The 14,574-nt window shown below is 49.0% G+C and overlaps 1 protein-coding gene across 1 annotated transcript in view; it reads right to left on the bottom strand.

Annotated features, from left to right (window-relative positions):
- LOC117519112 (dimethylaniline monooxygenase [N-oxide-forming] 5-like) overlaps positions 1-14,574 on the bottom strand; it is a 52,994-nt gene that overhangs the window by 33,439 nt on the left and 4,981 nt on the right. Inside the window, exons 6-10 of the mRNA XM_034180410.1 lie at positions 13,981-14,214; positions 2,921-3,042; positions 2,746-2,818; positions 2,565-2,634; positions 2,015-2,479 (exon numbers count right to left, since the gene is read on the bottom strand). Coding sequence (XP_034036301.1) covers positions 2,120-2,479; positions 2,565-2,634; positions 2,746-2,818; positions 2,921-3,042; positions 13,981-14,214 — 859 coding nt within the window. The 3' untranslated portion in view covers positions 2,015-2,119. Of the gene's footprint in view, positions 2,480-2,564; positions 2,635-2,745; positions 2,819-2,920; positions 3,043-13,980; positions 14,215-14,574 lie in introns of the transcript that reaches the window.

The following is a 14,574-nucleotide window of genomic DNA, read 5'->3' as shown; positions in this document are numbered from 1 at the left end:
TTTTCCAAGTCCAAGTCCTTTTCCATCTGCATGCGCTCGGATAGCCTCGTATTGGCCAAGCCCATGACTATTCTGTCTCTTATTAGCTCATCGTGGAGCATCCCATAGTTGCAGTGCCCTGCTAATGCATGCAGGGCTGTAACAAATGCATCAACAGTCTCGTTTGGCTCTTGTCTGCGCATGTTGAACCGTGTGCGCTCCTAGACTACATTTTTCTTTACTATGAAAAAGTTGTGGAAGCCATCACGCACTTTGGCGTAGTCCCGCTGGTCTGCCTGGCTCAGTTTTAGGCCTCTCAGGACGTCATCTGCTTCGTCTCCCATACAGTATATTAGAGTGTTGACTTGATTCTCCTCCGAGCTTGCAGACAGATTACTTGCCTGACAAAATCTCTTGAAGCGACGAACCCACTTTGTCCATTCATGAGGTTTGGAAAAATCAAAGGGCTCATGTGGCTGGATGCTAAATGTTGCACTGGGAGTGCTAGCCGCGGTGCTAACTCCTGCCCTCGGTGAGTCGTTTCCTTCATTGCCAGACATTTTTCATTCACCTTTCATTTTTCATTCAAACTTGACGGACCTTTCGATGACTTCATTCAGCTACACAACTCTTCTGACACCATGTCGTATTCTTAAAATACACTCAACAAAAATATAAATGCAACACTTTTGGTTTTGCTCCCATTTTGTATGAGATGAACTCAAAGATCTAAAACTTTTTCCACATACACGATATCACCATTTCCCTTAAATATTGTTCACAAACCAGTCTAAATCTGTGATAGTGAGCACTTCTCCTTTGCTGAGATAATCCATCCCACCTCACAGGTGTGCCATATTAAGATGCTGATTAGACACTATTATTAGTGCACAGGTGTGCCTTAGACTGCCCACAATAAAATCAATCGTAACGCGTGGTAACAGGTTGTAACAGTTCCTGAGGACACTTGACGCCTCTGCCCCGAATAATCACATTCATGATCAGGGGCCAAGAATGTATACTTCGTGGCATTTGTGACATGCCGTCGTTATGTGTAAACGCAGCATTACAGACAGAGAGTAGACTTTGATGAGTCTGCGCACAGCAGTGCGCAGCAGTCAGTGCGTGCGGGAGAGAAAAAAGCTTGAGTATCGATCTTTTTACACGAGGATCGTTCAATATCAATACCAGCGTTGGTCTTGATATTATCGATATTAGGATCAATCTGCCCACCTCTACTTTCTGCTGCTACGTGACAGTGTCGGGCTGAGCGGAGGCGAGGCACAGGCAGAGGCTGGACACAAATGCAGGCTCTCAAACAGGACGTATGAGTAAAAATACAGGTCTTTATTACAGGCAGGGGTTCAGTAATCAGGAAGGCAGTCCACGGAGCAAAAGTACCAGGCAGGGGCGAGACAGAAGATGTGGTCAAAAAACAAGCAGGGTCAGTACACAAGCAAACTGGATTTTCAGAGCTGAGGCTAAAGGCAGGATCCGGGAAACAGCAGAGTCAAAACATGGCGTGGCATAAACAGGACAGAGAGGAGGTGCTGGTAAGTGATAAACATTAACAAACGAGCAATGAGGGAGTGAACAAATGCAGTTTAAATAAGGAAGGCGGTGATCATTTTGGCTCTTATACACTCTAAAAACTGTTACTGTGTTCCACTCAATTTTTTGGGGGAAATATTTTCACACTTGAAAATATTGAGTAAATTTTAAAAAGCTGTGAAAATCATTTAAATATACTTGATTATCTTGGTAAATCTAAGTAAACATCAGTAAGTATTACAACAGTAATACATACATACTAAACAACAGTAAGTATATTCATCCTTTCCAAATATTCTGAATGAAATTTATCAAACAAATTAAGTATATTTCAAAAAAATATAATTTGTTAAGCAAATGATAAATTATTTCAGTGAAATAAGCTCAAATAACAAATGTAAAGTTAAGATAAAATTAACTGTTAAATTGTTTAGGCACTTCATTTGGTATTTCCAACTCAAACAATCAGTTGAATGTGTCTCAGAGATTTTATTGAGTCAACAGAGCTGCTTCTTATTGTGACATATACAAAGCCACTGAATTACTTTTTAGAGTGTTGTCTACAATTAGCCCAGATTTCATGCTTCTGTCATGAAGGAGTGAGCCAGCTGTGCTCCAGAAAAACTCTACATTTGTCCATAAATGGAGTAACACCCTGTAACACTGTGCTGACCTTCCTTTGGGATGAAATCACCACTATTAGTACCATTACCCCACATGGAATCAACCACGGGGAGAAGAGAATGGATGGCCTGGGCTCTGGTATGGGTCTAGTTTTGAACGGCTGAACCACCCGCTCCCACTGAGTGAGGATGGCTTGGCGGGCACCTTCCCACTGTCTGGGCCCAGAGAGACGGTACTGGTATGGAGTGCATGGTCCAAAGAAGACCTTCATCCAGAGTACAGGGTCTCTCAGGAATATTCTTAAGAGGTTTGGTCGAACTCCAACCTGTGATTATAGAGAGGTTTCAGGGTGATTTTGTCCTTTTTGACATACAGAGTAATGCTGTTTTACTTGACTTGATTAAACTCACCTCCTCAGCCATAAAATCCAGGTACGGGATAAAATTCACGTGGAGTGTAGCATCGCGTGGGCAGGGATGGCTGACAAACAAAAGAGCGATGGCATCAGTTTATTTATTAATCATATAAATACTGAACTGTAAATGTGTGTTGTACACAAAAGACTTGATGGAATAAGAAAATGAGATGTACATCTTCATGTTTTCTTTCCTGTCAGAGTCAATTATTGTGAGCATCTTCTCCATGGCTGGAAGACTCTTCAAACCTTGAAAAAGAAAACAGCAGTTGTCAGATTATTGTAATTCATTCAGTGAATGAATTACAGTAGATATGTGCATGTGTGTGTGTGTGATTTTCATTTGTTTACCAGAAAAGACCTTCACAGCCCACCGAGCTTGCATTTCCACTGTGGGGTTGATTGGTCCCTTTTGAAGGAAAACACCCATGAACGCCAGTGTGGGCTGCTCAAGACAAGGAGGAAACACTCTCCTAGAACAACAATAATAAGAATAATATTACTACACCTACTATTACTACTGCTAATACCACTAAATCATGTAAATGTTGAGGATTATGCATCGATTTCTATTTAATCCACTAGATGGCAAAACATTGATCATGCCACTGATTTGTATTTATGCCTGGTTTTTAGACTCTATGTTGTGTGGGCCGCTGAAGAGGAGGTACTGCTGGCCCACCACCAGAGGGCGCCCTGCCTGAAGTGCAGGCTTCAGGCACGAGAGGGCGCCGGAGCAACCGGGAGTGACAGCTGTCACTCATCAACAGCACCAGCTGTCACTCATCATCACCACATCACCATAAAAGCCGGGCAGCAACTCCACCTCGCTGCCGAGAAATCATCTACCACTTAGGTAATATTCTCTGCTGTGTCTGAACTGTGACTTACGTGTGATCTGTTTGCAGCCGTTTTCCTGTGGTGCACTTTCAGCTGGGTTGGCGATCAGTGAGAGAATCGACGTCCTCGCCTCTCACTCCAACCAGATAAGTGGTTAACAGGAGCTGCTATTGTGTTCCTACGTCGGAGGTGGAGGTGCTCCCTCCCGGAGGAACTGGATCTGTGTGTGAGGATTTACTGGGTGTGTATCCACACACCCACCATTAACTGTCTCTGCTTCCTGCCAGCAGTACCAGGTCTGACAGCTGGAGATGGTGGCCACCTGGGGACTCAGGGCTTGGCGGCTCCGGTGTTCTTCAGATCCGTTGGCGGTGGAAGCCGTGTGGGACCCTCTGGACAGACGTCTTCTATCCTCGAGCCTGCCCACACGTCACTTTTCGTATAATTGACTATCATTCTCAAACTGCATTTGTCTGTATTCCGTTGTGCACAATTCGCAACATTAAATTGTTATATTTTGGCTTATCCATTGTCCGTTCATTTACGCCACCTGTTGTGGGTCCGTGTCACTACACTTTTCCAACAGGATATCTCGGCCAACGTCATGGATCCCGAGTGGCGTCAACCATCGGATGAACCACCAATGGAAACGCTAGGTGCACAGGCGCCAGCAGGAGGCGTGTTAGGTGAGCTGCAGCAAATCTTAACCGCCTTTACTGCTCGGTTGGACTTGGTAACCGAGCAGAATGTTGTACTCAATCGGAGGATGGAGGCTCTCACCGCTCGGGTGGAAGTGCACGCACAGGGCGCTGCTGCAGCACCTCCTCCTGCTGACCGAGTGCCAAATACAGACATTCCAGTGGTCGTTCAACGAACCCCCCCCCCCCCCCCCCCCCGAAGCATACATAAGCCCTCCGGAGCCGTACGGAGGTTGTGTCGAGACGTGTGCAGACTTCTTAATGCAGTGTTCGCTCAACTTTTCACAGCGTCCCGTCATGTACGCGTCAGATGTTAGCTGGGTGGCTTATGTTATAAATCTGCTTCGAGGAGAGGCACGCACCTGGGCTACGGCGCTCTGGGAGCAGAATTCACGGCTCCTAACAACATATACTGGGTTTGTGCGGGAGTTCAAGCAAGTGTTTGATCACCCCAATAGAGGCGAGACTGCTTCGAACGTGCTGCTATCTGTTGTGTGGGCCGCCAGAAGAGGAGGTACTGCTGGCCCACCACCAGAGGGCGCCCTGCCTGAAGTGCGGGCTTCAGGCACGAGAGGGCGCAGCTGCCTCACAGGAGCAGCCAGGGTGACAGCTGTCACGCATCACCTGCAACAGCTGTTACCCATCATCTGATCAGCAGGGGAATATCAGCAGGACGACGCCTCCACCTCTTTGCTGAGATATCGTTCTACCTGGAAGGTAACATGCTCAGCTGACTGGTTAACAGTGATCTCTTGTGACTTTTGTGAGTTGTTTAGCTGACTCCTTTTCCAACGAGTGGTGGAGGTAGTTTTCCTGCCGTGCGGATTCCTGGGTGCAGACGCACCCACATTTAATTGTTCTTTTGTCCCTCGCCAGCAGTACCAGGTCCGACACGCGAAGGCAGTGGCCACCTGGGAGTTCGGGACTTGGCGGCTCCAGTATTCCCGGGGTCTGGTGGCGGAGGAAATCGTGTGGTTCCGGTTCTGCTTTGGACAGACGTCTCCTATCTTCGAGCCTGCCCACACGACACCTTTTGTGATTTGGCTTTTGTCTATTGTTGTAATCTGATAGTAGTTGTTGTGCCCATTCACAACAGTAAAGTGTTGTTATTTGACCTCATCCATTGTCCGTTCATTTGCGCCCCCTGTTGTGGGTCTGTGTACCTACACTTTCCCAACAGGATATCTCGGCCAACGTCATGGACCCCGAGGGGCGTCAACCGGCTGTTGAACGGCCAATGGAAGAGCAGGGCGAGCAGGCGTCTGCAGGAGGAATGGTCGGTGAGTTGCAGCGAATCCTCACCGCTTTTACTGCTCGGATGGATCTGATGACCGAGCAGAACGTCCTCCTTAACCGCAGGGTGGAGGCTCTCGCCGCGCAGGTGGAGGTGCGCCCTCAGGGCGCTGCTGCGGCTCCCCCTCCTGTCGATCCTGTGCGCAACAGTGACGTTCCACAGGTCGTTCAACGACCCCTCCCACCTTCCCCTGAAGCATACATAAGCCCTCCAGAGCCGTACGGGGGTTGTGTGGAGACATGCGCGGACTTTATTATGCAGTGTTCGCTCGTCTTCGCACAACGACCCGTCATGTACGCGACTGATGCTAGCAAGATAGCTTATGTGATTAATCTGCTTCGCGGCAAGGCACGCGCTTGGGCTACAGCGCTCTGGGAGCAAAATTCACGGCTCCTTCTGACATATGATGGGTTTGTGAGGGAGTTCAGAACAGTGTTCGATCACCCAAATAGAGGAGAGACCGCTTCAGCCGTGCTGCTGTCAATGAGACAGGGGCGCCGGAGCGCAGCTGCTTATGCAGTCGGCTTCCGCATCGTGGCTGCGAGGTCCGGCTGGAATAACACTGCCCTCCGCGCCGCCTTCGTAAACGGACTATCGTTGGTCCTGAAGGAGCACCTGGTGGCTAAGGACGAACCGCGGGATTTGGACGGGCTTATTGATCTCGTTATACGATTAGACAATCGGTTAGAGGAACGCCGTCGGGAGCGAGGCGAAGGACGTGACCGGATACGCGCCGCCCCTCTCCCTTCCGGGTTCAAAAAGGGGCCGCCCTCCCCACGCTCCACAGCCGCAGCGCTTTGTGGGGCAACAGCTCCCCCTGTTGGCGTTGTTAGGGAAACGCACAGGGCCAAAATGGGGAGGCTGATCCGTGGAGAGTGTTTTCTCTGCAGCTCAACAGAGCACACACAGAGAGACTGCCCCAAACGGCCAAAACGTCAACACTCGCCCTTAGAGACTGGGCTAAGGGGGGGTCAAGACATTCAAGTGAGTCACACACAAATTGCCACACAACTCCCAGTCACAATCCTGAGCGGGGATTTAACCCTTCAAGCCCGAGCACTGGTGGACACGGGGTCAGAAGGGAATCTGCTAGACAGCAGATGGGCAAAGGAGGTAGGGCTCCCTCTGGTGGCGCTTCCTACGCCATTGCAGGTGCGGGCACTAGATGGCACCCTCCTCCCTTTACTCACACACAAGACACAACCAGTAACTCTGGTGGTGTCTGGAAACCACCGGGAGGAGATTGAGTTTTTTGTAACTCCTTCTACCTCCCGCATGATTTTGGGCATCCCATGGATGTTAAAGCACAATCCCCGGATCGATTGGCCGTCTGGGGTGGTGGTTCAGTGGAGCGAAACCTGCCATCGGGTGTGTTTAGGATCCTCGGTTCCTCCCGGTTCCCAGGCTAAGGAGGAGGTCAAAGTCCCTCCCAATCTGACGGCAGTGCCGGTTGAGTACCACGATCTTGCTGACGTCTTCAGCAAGGATCTGGCACTCACCCTTCCCCCGCACCGTCCGTACGATTGTGCCATTGATTTGGTTCCAGGCGCTGAGTTCCCGTCCAGCAGGCTGTACAACCTCTCACGACCTGAGCGCGAATCAATGGAGACCTACATCCGGGACTCATTAGCTGCCGGGCTGATCCGGAACTCCACCTCCCCGATGGGTGCAGGTTTCTTTTTTGTGGGCAAGAAAGATGGCGGACTTCGTCCATGTATTGATTACAGGGGGCTGAATGAGATTACGGTTCGCAACCGATACCCGTTGCCATTGTTAGATTCCGTGTTCACCCCCCTGCATGGAGCCAAAATCTTTACTAATTTGGATCTTAGAAATGCGTATCACCTGGTTCAGATCCGGAAGGGAGACGAATGGAAGACGGCATTCAACACCCCATTAGGTCACTTTGAGTACCTGGTCATGCCGTTCGGCCTCACCAATGCGCCCGCGACGTTCCAAGCCTTGGTTAATGACGTCTTGCGGTATTTCCTGCATTGGTTCGTCTTTGTATATCTGGACGATATACTCATCTTTTCCCCGGATCCTGAGACCCATGTCCAGCATGTACGTCAGGTCCTGCAGCGGTTGTTGGAGAACCGGCTGTTTGTAAAGGGTGAGAAGTGCGAGTTCCACTGCACTTCTTTGTCCTTCCTGAGGTTCATAATCTCCTCCAACTCCGTCACCCCTGATCCGGCCAAGGTTGCGGTGGTGAGAGACTGGCCCCAACCAACAAGCCGTAGGAAGCTGCAACATGTCCTCAGCTTTGCAAACTTCTGCAGGAGGTTCATTAAGGATTACAGTCAGATGGTTAGTCCCTTGACAGCCCTGACCTCCTCCAAAGTCCCCTTCACCTGATCGGATCGGTGCGAAGCTGCGTTTAGGGAGTTGAAGCGCCGGTTCTTGACTGCGCCAGTCCTGGTGCAGCCCGATCCTAACCGCCAGTTTATAGTTGAAGTGGATGCCTCTGACTCAGGGATAGGAGCCGTGCTGTCCCAGAGCAGGGAGTCCAATAAGGTCCTCCACCCCTGTGCCTATTTTTCCCGCAGGTTGACCCCGGCTGAGCGAAACTATGACGTGGGCAATCGAGAACTCCTTGCAGTGAAAGAGGCTCTTGAGGAGTGGAGACACCTGTTGGAGGGAGCTGCGGTTCCATTCACGGTTATCACAGACCATCGGAACCTGGAGTACATCCGGACCGCCAAGGGTCTGAACCCCAGGCAAGCCCGCTGGTCATTGTTCTTCGGGCATTTTGACTTCCAAATCACCTACCGCCCTGGGACCAAGAACCAAAAATCTGACGCCTTGTCCCGGGTTCACGAAGAGGAAGTCAAAACCAAGCTGTCAGATCCCACGGAAACCATCATCCCCGAGTCCACTGTCATGGCCACCCTCACCTGGGACGTGGAGAAGACCATCCGGGAGGCCCTGGCACGGAACCCGGACCCGGGAACTAGCCCAAAGGACAAGTTATACATCCCACCAGAAGCCAGAGCTGCGTTCTTGGACTTCTGTCACGGTTCCAAGCTCTCCTGTCACCCAGGGGTGCGAAGAACCGTGGCAGTAGTCCGGCAGCGCTTCTGGTGGACGTCTATGGAAGCCGACGTCTGGGAGTATGTCCAGGCCTGCACCACCTGCGCCAGGGGAAAAGCTGACCACCAACGGGCACAGGGACACCAGCCATTACCTGTGCCTCACCACCCCTGGTCCCACATCGGCCTGGACTTTGTCACGGGCCTCCCACCATCCCAGGGCATGACCACCATCTTCACGATAGTGGACCGGTTCTCCAAGGCGGCCCACTTCGTGGCCCTCCCAAAGCTCCCGACGGCCCAGGAGACAGCAGACCTCCTGGTCCACCATGTCATAACGTCTGCATGGGATTCCATCTGACGTTGTCACCGACCACGGTCCCCAGTTCTCCTCGCAAGTCTGGAGGAGTTTCTGTAGGGAACTGGGGGCCACCGTAAGCCTCTCGTCCGGGTACCATCCCCAGACAAACGGACATGCAGAGCGGACCAACCAGGATATGGAGCAGGCTCTCCGCTGCGTGACCTCCGTGCACCTGACGGCCTGGAGCAACCATCTGGCCTGGATCGAGTACGCTCACAATAGCCATATTTCATCTGCCACTGGCCTCTCCCCATTTGAGGTATGTTTGGGGTACCAGCCCCCATTGTTTCCGCTCGTGGAGGGGAGAGGTCGGGGTGCCCTCGGTCCAGGCCCACCTCAGGAGGTGCCGTCGGGTGTGGCGTACTGCCCGCTCTGCCCTGCTGAAAGCCCGGATGAGGGCCAAGGCCCATGCAGACCACCGGCGTTCCCCGGCCCCTGTATACCAGCCCGGGCAAGAGGTTTGGCTATCCACCAAAGACATCCCACTGCAAGTGGAATCCCAAAAACGTAAGGACAGATTTATTGGACCGTTCCACATCCTCAAAGTCCTCAGTCCAGCCGCAGTGAAGCTGGTAGCTTCAGCTTCACTGCGGATCCATCCTGTCTTTCATGTGTTACGGATTAAGCCCTACCACACTTCACCACTCTGCACCCCCGGACCGGCGCCGCCTCCTGCCCGGATCATCGACGGAGAGCCGGCATGGACAGTACGCCGGCTCCTGGATGTCTGTCGGAAGGGCCGTGGGTTCCAGTACTTGGTGGACTGGGAGGGGTATGGACCTGAGGAACGCTCCTGGGTGAAGAGGAGTTTCATCCTGGACCCGGCCCTCCTGGCCGACTTTTACATCCGACACCCCGATAAGCCTGGTCGGGTTTTTAGACTCTATGTTGTGTGGGCCGCTGAAGAGGAGGTACTGCTGGCCCACCACCAGAGGGCGCTCTGCCTGAAGTGCGGGCTTCAGGCACGAGAGGGCGCCGGAGCAACCAGGAGTGACAGCTGTCACTCATCAACAGCACCAGCTGTCACTCATCATCACCACATCACCATAAAAGCTGGGCAGCAACTCCACCTCGCTGCTGAGAAATCATCTACCGCTTAGGTAATATTTTCTGCTGTGTCTGAACTGTGACTTACGTGTGATCTGTTTGCAGTCGTTTTCCTGTGGTGCACTTTCAGCTGGGTTGGTGATCAGTGAGAGAATCGACGTCCTCGCCTCTCACTCCAACCAGATAAGTGGTTAACAGGAGCTGCTACTGTGTTCCTACGTCGGAGGTGGAGGTGCTCCCTCCCGGAGGAACTGGATCTGTGTGTGAGGATTTACTGGGTGTGTATCCACACACCCACCATTAACTGTCTCTGCTTCCTGCCAGCAGTACCAGGTCTGACAGCTGGAGACGGTGCCCACCTGGGGACTCAGGACTTGGCGGCTCCGGTGTTCTTCAGATCTGTTGGCAGTGGAAGCCATGTGGGACCCGGCTCTTCTCTGGACAGACGTCTTCTATCCTCGAGCCCGCCCACATGTCACTTTTCGTATAATTGACTATCATTCTCAAACTGCATTTGTCTGTATTCCGTTGTGCACAATTCGCAACATTAAATTGTTATATTTTGGCTTATCCATTGTCCGTTCATTTACGCCCCCTGTTGTGGGTCCGTGTCACTACACTTTCCCAACACTCAAACCAAGATGATGGCGCTCTGGCAACACCCAGCGAATGGGCAGATCACCCCGGTCCTCCATCTAGAGAGTAAAAAGAAATGGATGGGATTATGTTGTCATTTTTCAAAACAAATTAGGGGTTCAGATGGACAGAAAAAGTCAGCAAAGCCCTAGCAAGCATTGGTCATAAAATTAGGTACAGTCAGGGGGGTCAGCACCCAGCTCTAAGCAGCTAAAGCTGACTAGCGTGAGTATTATGGACTGGTGAATTTAGCCTGAAATGGAAGCACCGGTGAAATGTTGTGGGATTTGGCGTGTAGGGGGGAGTACACTACACACAGCCAGTGCAGTCACACTGCACATTCTAAGTATTAGAATACACATTTTCTATTCTAAGTAAACTATTAAGACAATAAAATTATACACAAATATTCAGTGAAATTATTTCCTTAAAAAAATTATTATTATTTTAATTTTTTGGTCATATGCAGATACTAAATGGCCCAGTCATTGACTGGAATGAATCCAATCAATGGTCAAGATGATGGAATGCTTTTAAAGGAATACTGAGTCCATCTGACATCACATGGCCACAGGTGCAATGTCAGAAGCAATATTGATTCTATGGAAGATGTAATAGTGGTTAAGAATTGGGCCTATATAAATTCCATTACGTAGCATCGTCATGATGTTTTTACAGCCTCCCAAGTGTGATGTCACACATCCATGACAATGCCCAAGCTGGTTCTACTTGATCTTTTCAAAATGGCTGTGTGTTTTGTGAAGATTCATCAGAGCTCATTGTGTGGAGGTTTTTTCATCCTTGTATACTCCAGTGATGGATAATATATGGTGCATCTGAAAAGTATTCACATTGCTTCACTTGTGACACCTTTTTCGATGTTACAGCCTTATTCCTAAATGGATGAAACTCTTTTTTCCCCCCAACACTGAGCTCAGGTGCATCCTGTTTCCACTGATGATCCTTGAGATGTGTAGCATTTGGTCCCAGTCTAACCAGAGTAAAATACACTCTGTTATAGAGTGAAATCAGCTCTATTGTCTTGCCAAATCAAGTGTTTTACACTGTGACTCTGAGTAAAACTCTTTTACCCCTAAAAATTGAGGTTAATCAGGAGCTGAATAACAGCAAACACCTCAGCCTGAAAGACGGTGGTGTGTCTGCCCAGTGCAAAGCTCTTTTCCTGTGTCAGGACATCGTGTTCTATTAACTCTCCAGCTCCAGTTTCCCTCTGATTAATGATTAAAACAAGTGAAACAAGTGCAAAACAGGTTATTATAGGTGAAGTTATGTTCAGAGTCGAGTCTGACCGTGACTCTCTCCCTGTAATCACTGCACTAAATGTATTCACAAAAGAAAATGTTTTTACATGAGAAAGTAATAATCAGAAGATCTATTGATATTCTTTCCCTGATTAAGGTATGACTGGCACCTGCTAGTCTTCCCCACTTGCCCAAATGTTGCAACCTTTCTGACGTAGAGATTGCCTCTTCAACAACAAGGAAATGAAGTTTCCCCTATCTGCCACACATCTATGCTGGTAGGCCTCAGTGCGAGGAACAAGAACTAATCAACATCACAAAGGCAGACATCCAACGAGTCTCAAGGGTGAAGAGCTGGACAGCACCAGGGCCTGATATGATCCACACCTGCTGGTTGAAGAAGTGAACTGCACTCCATGTACACCCGGCAGTACAAATGGGTGGGCTATAGGGATGTGGAGATTAATCAATAAGAATCGGTATCTAGACACAAATGTGTGCGACGCAAGTCTATCAATTCATTCAGTGTGCATTGATTCAACGGTCGTCTGAAATCATGATGCATTGGTCGCTGCGTGGTGCGTTGATTTTTTTCCAAGGCACATTGAATGCATCATCACTGCCGGGAACCTGAAAGTACATTTGTACCGCAACAAATCTATTTCAAAATGGAGGTCATGCGAGAACAGCAGCAAGCAGTTGGAAGACGTTTTTGACACACGTAAAACATTTAAATCGGGCGTTTTGCAGATATTTTGGCTTTTTTTTTAAAAGATGGGAAACTTGAAAAGATGACAAGACATGATAGTACCATACCATGATAGTACCATACTGAATTACAGCTTCTTATTTTCTATTTAAATTCTTGGCATAATTTCTTTGCATCATGTTGAATCGCATCGTGTCACACCAAATCGCATCGTATCACATTGTGAGGAATTGAATTGCCGTCAAATACATATCATATCGCATCGAATCGGGAACAGGGGTGAATCGTATCACATCGTATCATAGGCATTGTCATGTATCGCAAGATGTATCGTATTGCTGGTAGTGTAACAAGATGCTTATCGAATTGTTGTCAGTGATGAGATTCACATCCCTAGTGGGCTACTAACAGCAGGTTAACACAGGGCAGGACTGGCTAGCACAGGGCAGGGCAGTCCTGATCCTGAATGACCCCCACAAGGGTAGGACACCCTAAAATTACTGCCCAATTAGCTACCTACCTCTGGTAGAGGACCCAAGCTTGAGGAACACACACACCACCACTTTCAATTTATTTCAAGGTGCTTCACACACAAGTAAGGTCTAACCTTACTAACCCCTAGAGCAAGCACACAGGTGACAGTGGCGAGGAAAAACCCCATCTGATGATTTGAGGAAGAAAACTCAAGTAGACCAGACTCAAAGGGGTGAACCTCTGCTTGGGCCACCCTCACCAGGGGGAATGAGAGGGAGAAAAAAAAATATCCATAGGGTTTTTCTAAACCGGGTAACAGGGGTGCTGTGCCCTTTACTCTTGGCGTGCGCCCTCTTATCAAAATGCCAATTAAGTCCCAAGTGTCATGCACTTATGCGACTAGAGGTTATATCAGAATCGCACTTCTTACCCTTAGTGAATACATAATGTTTCATACATTGAAAGTTTTTACAAAAATGGCGCCTGTTCTGTTTGCGTCTCGTTCATATCCAGAAGACAGCTTTGGGAAGTGGGGGTGCTGCATTAAATTTAGTGAGAATTAAATATCTTGTGCAACCTTTTTTTTTAAAGATGTGTCCTTGTCAGCTTTGGGGACACTCCATGACAGCAGCCCCAATGCAATTCCTCCCATGGCCATGTTCCAGAGAGCTGTCTTAAACTCAGGGCTGCCAATAAACATGCACAGGACTTTATGTGCTCAGACAAGTCCATCCATCCATTTTTTATATCCGCTTACTCCAATTAAGGGTCACGGGGGGCTGGAGCCTATCCCAGCAGTCACAGGGCGTGAGGCGGGGTACACCCTGGACAGGACGCCAGTCTGTCACAGAGCTGCTCAAACAAGTGCGCTTCTAATTACAACACGTTATGATTACTGATGAATTAAAATGCCATTTGCATTTTAACTGCCAAATTGAGCTTTTTATTAATTTATTCTACTTTTCTTTTAACAAAACAGATGTGTTATTTTTTTTAGGTCCTTCACAGAACAAATGTCTATAACTCAGTTCATCATGTGGCATCTTTCTCTCTGTACTTACTTGTAGAGTGTCAACTCTTCACATGGTCCGCCAGATAGAGGTGGGGGCAAGAATGGGAATTTTGCATGATATCCTGTACAGAAGATCACAGTGTCAATGTTGTCCTCCACAGTGCCATCTTCAAATAAAATGTTAAGACGCTGGAATTCTTTCAGATTTGTCTTCATCACAACTGCCCCTTGCAGGATTCGGGCTGGTAGGTCATCATTTACCAATGCTTTTCTTTCCAAAATCCTGGCAAAGACCAAAACACAAACAAATAAAAAAACAACAAACAAACAAACAAACAGCAACAACAACACATTAAAATCAATTCATTGTGTCTAATTTACAACTACTAGCCCAAATCAATTGCATGGTTTGGTGAAGAGAGAGCTGAGTAGGGGGGCAAAGCTCTCGATTTATCGATCAATCTACATTCCGATCCTCACCTATGGTCATGAGATTTGGCTCATGACCGAAAGAACGAGATCGCGAGTACAAGCGGCCGAGATGAGTTTCCTCTGCAGGGTGGCTGGGCGCTCCCTTAGAGATAGGGTGAGGAGCTCGGTCACTCGGGAGGAGCTCGGAGTCGAGCCGCTGCTCCTCCACATT

This window comes from Thalassophryne amazonica, chromosome 10 (assembly GCF_902500255.1).
Source record: "Thalassophryne amazonica chromosome 10, fThaAma1.1, whole genome shotgun sequence".
Taxonomy (NCBI): Eukaryota; Metazoa; Chordata; class Actinopteri; order Batrachoidiformes; family Batrachoididae; genus Thalassophryne; species Thalassophryne amazonica.
Note: the sequence above shows the minus strand (reverse complement) of the source record. Positions and strands in the feature narration are given on the sequence as shown.